The following is a 1,889-nucleotide window of genomic DNA, read 5'->3' on the forward strand; positions in this document are numbered from 1 at the left end:
TAGTCTTTAGATTGTAAAGACTTATTTTTAAACATCCCTATGCTCTGGCTATGCCTGGAACATGGTCTGTAGTCAATATATATTCCTCAAATGCATGAAAGATATTCTCAAAAACAGTAGTATACATTACACTTGAATATCAGGCTGACAGTGGGAAATGAATTTCTATAAAAATGGAATAAGGATGCCCTTAATAGGGACAAGGCAAGCCACCAAATACAGAAATTAATGTATTGGCTCTACAATATAAACATAGCATTAATCCTAGGTTATTAAGTCTTGCTTATGTGAAAATTAATCTTTTTAAATTTTTCTGGTAGTCACCTCCAGCACATGGAACCACAGAATGATACACGAATTTCAGAATTTTTTCTTCTGGGATTCTCAGATGCACCAGCACTGCAGTCTCTCATATTTGGTCTTTTCCTCTCCATGTACTTGATCTCTGTATTGGGGAACCTGCTCATTATCCTGGCTGTCAACTCAGACCCCCATCTCCACACCCCCATGTACTTCTTCCTCTCCAACCTGTCCTTTGCAGACATCTGTTTCACCTCCACCACCATCCCAAAGATGCTGTGGAACATCCAGAGCAAGAGCAAAGTTATAACTTACGAAGTCTGCATCACACAGATGTATTTTTTTGTACTCTTTGCAGTGTTGGACGACTTACTCCTGACTGTAATGGCCTATGACCGCTTTGTGGCCATCTGCCACCCCCTGCACTACACGGTCATCATGAATCCCCGGCTCTGTGCACTGCTGGTTCTGGTGTCCTGGATCCTGAGTGTCCTGAACTCTTTGCTACAAAGTTTAATAGTTTTGGATCTGACCTTCTGTGAAGACTTAGAAATACCCCAATTTTTCTGTGAACTCAATCAGGTCATCCAACTTGCGTGTTCTGACACCCTTCTTAACAACATGATGATATATTTTACATCACTGCTTCTGGCCATTGGTCCCCTGGCTGGAATCCTTTACTCTTATTCGAAGATAATTTCCTCCATATGTAGAATAGCATCAGCTCAGGAGAAGTATAAGGCATTTTCTACCTGCGCATCTCACCTCTTGGTCGTTTCCCTGTTTTATTGTACAAGCCTAGGAGTGTACCTTAGCTCTGCTGGTACCCACAGCTCCCACTCAAGTGCAGCAGCCTCAGTGATGTACACTGTGGTCACACCCATGCTGAACCCTTTCATCTACAGTCTGCGGAATAAAGACATAATGAGAGCTCTGAAAGCATTTATGGGACAGCAGCTCTAACCAGGATGACTTTCCTGAGTCTCAAGAAGTGCCCTTGACTGCAGGACAAAGAGCAACCGAGCCAGGAACTGCTTTTCCTTGATCACATTGTGGACGTAGACCTTGTTCCTTCTATTGATTTCCATGAATGTCCATTTCTTTGTCTCCACCTCTTTATACAATTTAAGTAACTCACTTTGTAATTCACTTCCTGAGTCTGATAAAGTTTTCCCATTTATCCTTTGTCCTATGCCACAAAATTTTTCCCAACTTTTGATCTGAAATATTTGGATATTTTTGTTTCTTTCATAGAACAGCAAGGATTTCTTAAGAATAATTTCTTCTCAAATAATATATACTATCCCAAGTAATTTTCATCTCACTTTCCTGAAAGGATAGTTATGTTACACACACACAAAAAAAGGTATATTGTTTACTTACAATTAAGGGTTAATTTATCTCCCTCATAAAAGAAGGACATAAGCAATGTCTCAAGGTTCGTTCTATCTCTCTGTTCTCGCATCTACAGTGTGGAGTTTTCCAAGGTATGTCAGCTCCAAGAGTCTTATCATCTTGTGCAAATTCCAGATAGAAATGGAAAAGGCTTCTATAGAGCATTTCAATATTCCCACCCAGTAACTTAACAT

The 1,889-nt window shown here is 40.2% G+C and overlaps 1 protein-coding gene across 1 annotated transcript; it reads left to right on the forward strand.

The window, feature by feature from the left end:
- Positions 1 to 333: 333 nt before the first annotated feature.
- LOC122440636 (olfactory receptor 7A17-like) lies at positions 334 to 1,263 on the forward strand. The gene has a single exon (XM_043467117.1). It carries the CDS (start codon positions 334 to 336, stop codon positions 1,261 to 1,263), a length of 930 nt encoding a protein of 309 aa, XP_043323052.1.
- The last annotated feature ends 626 nt before the right edge of the window (positions 1,264 to 1,889 follow it).

Source organism: Cervus canadensis, chromosome 4 (assembly GCF_019320065.1).
Source record: "Cervus canadensis isolate Bull #8, Minnesota chromosome 4, ASM1932006v1, whole genome shotgun sequence".
In the NCBI taxonomy this organism is placed as follows: domain Eukaryota; kingdom Metazoa; phylum Chordata; class Mammalia; order Artiodactyla; family Cervidae; genus Cervus; species Cervus canadensis.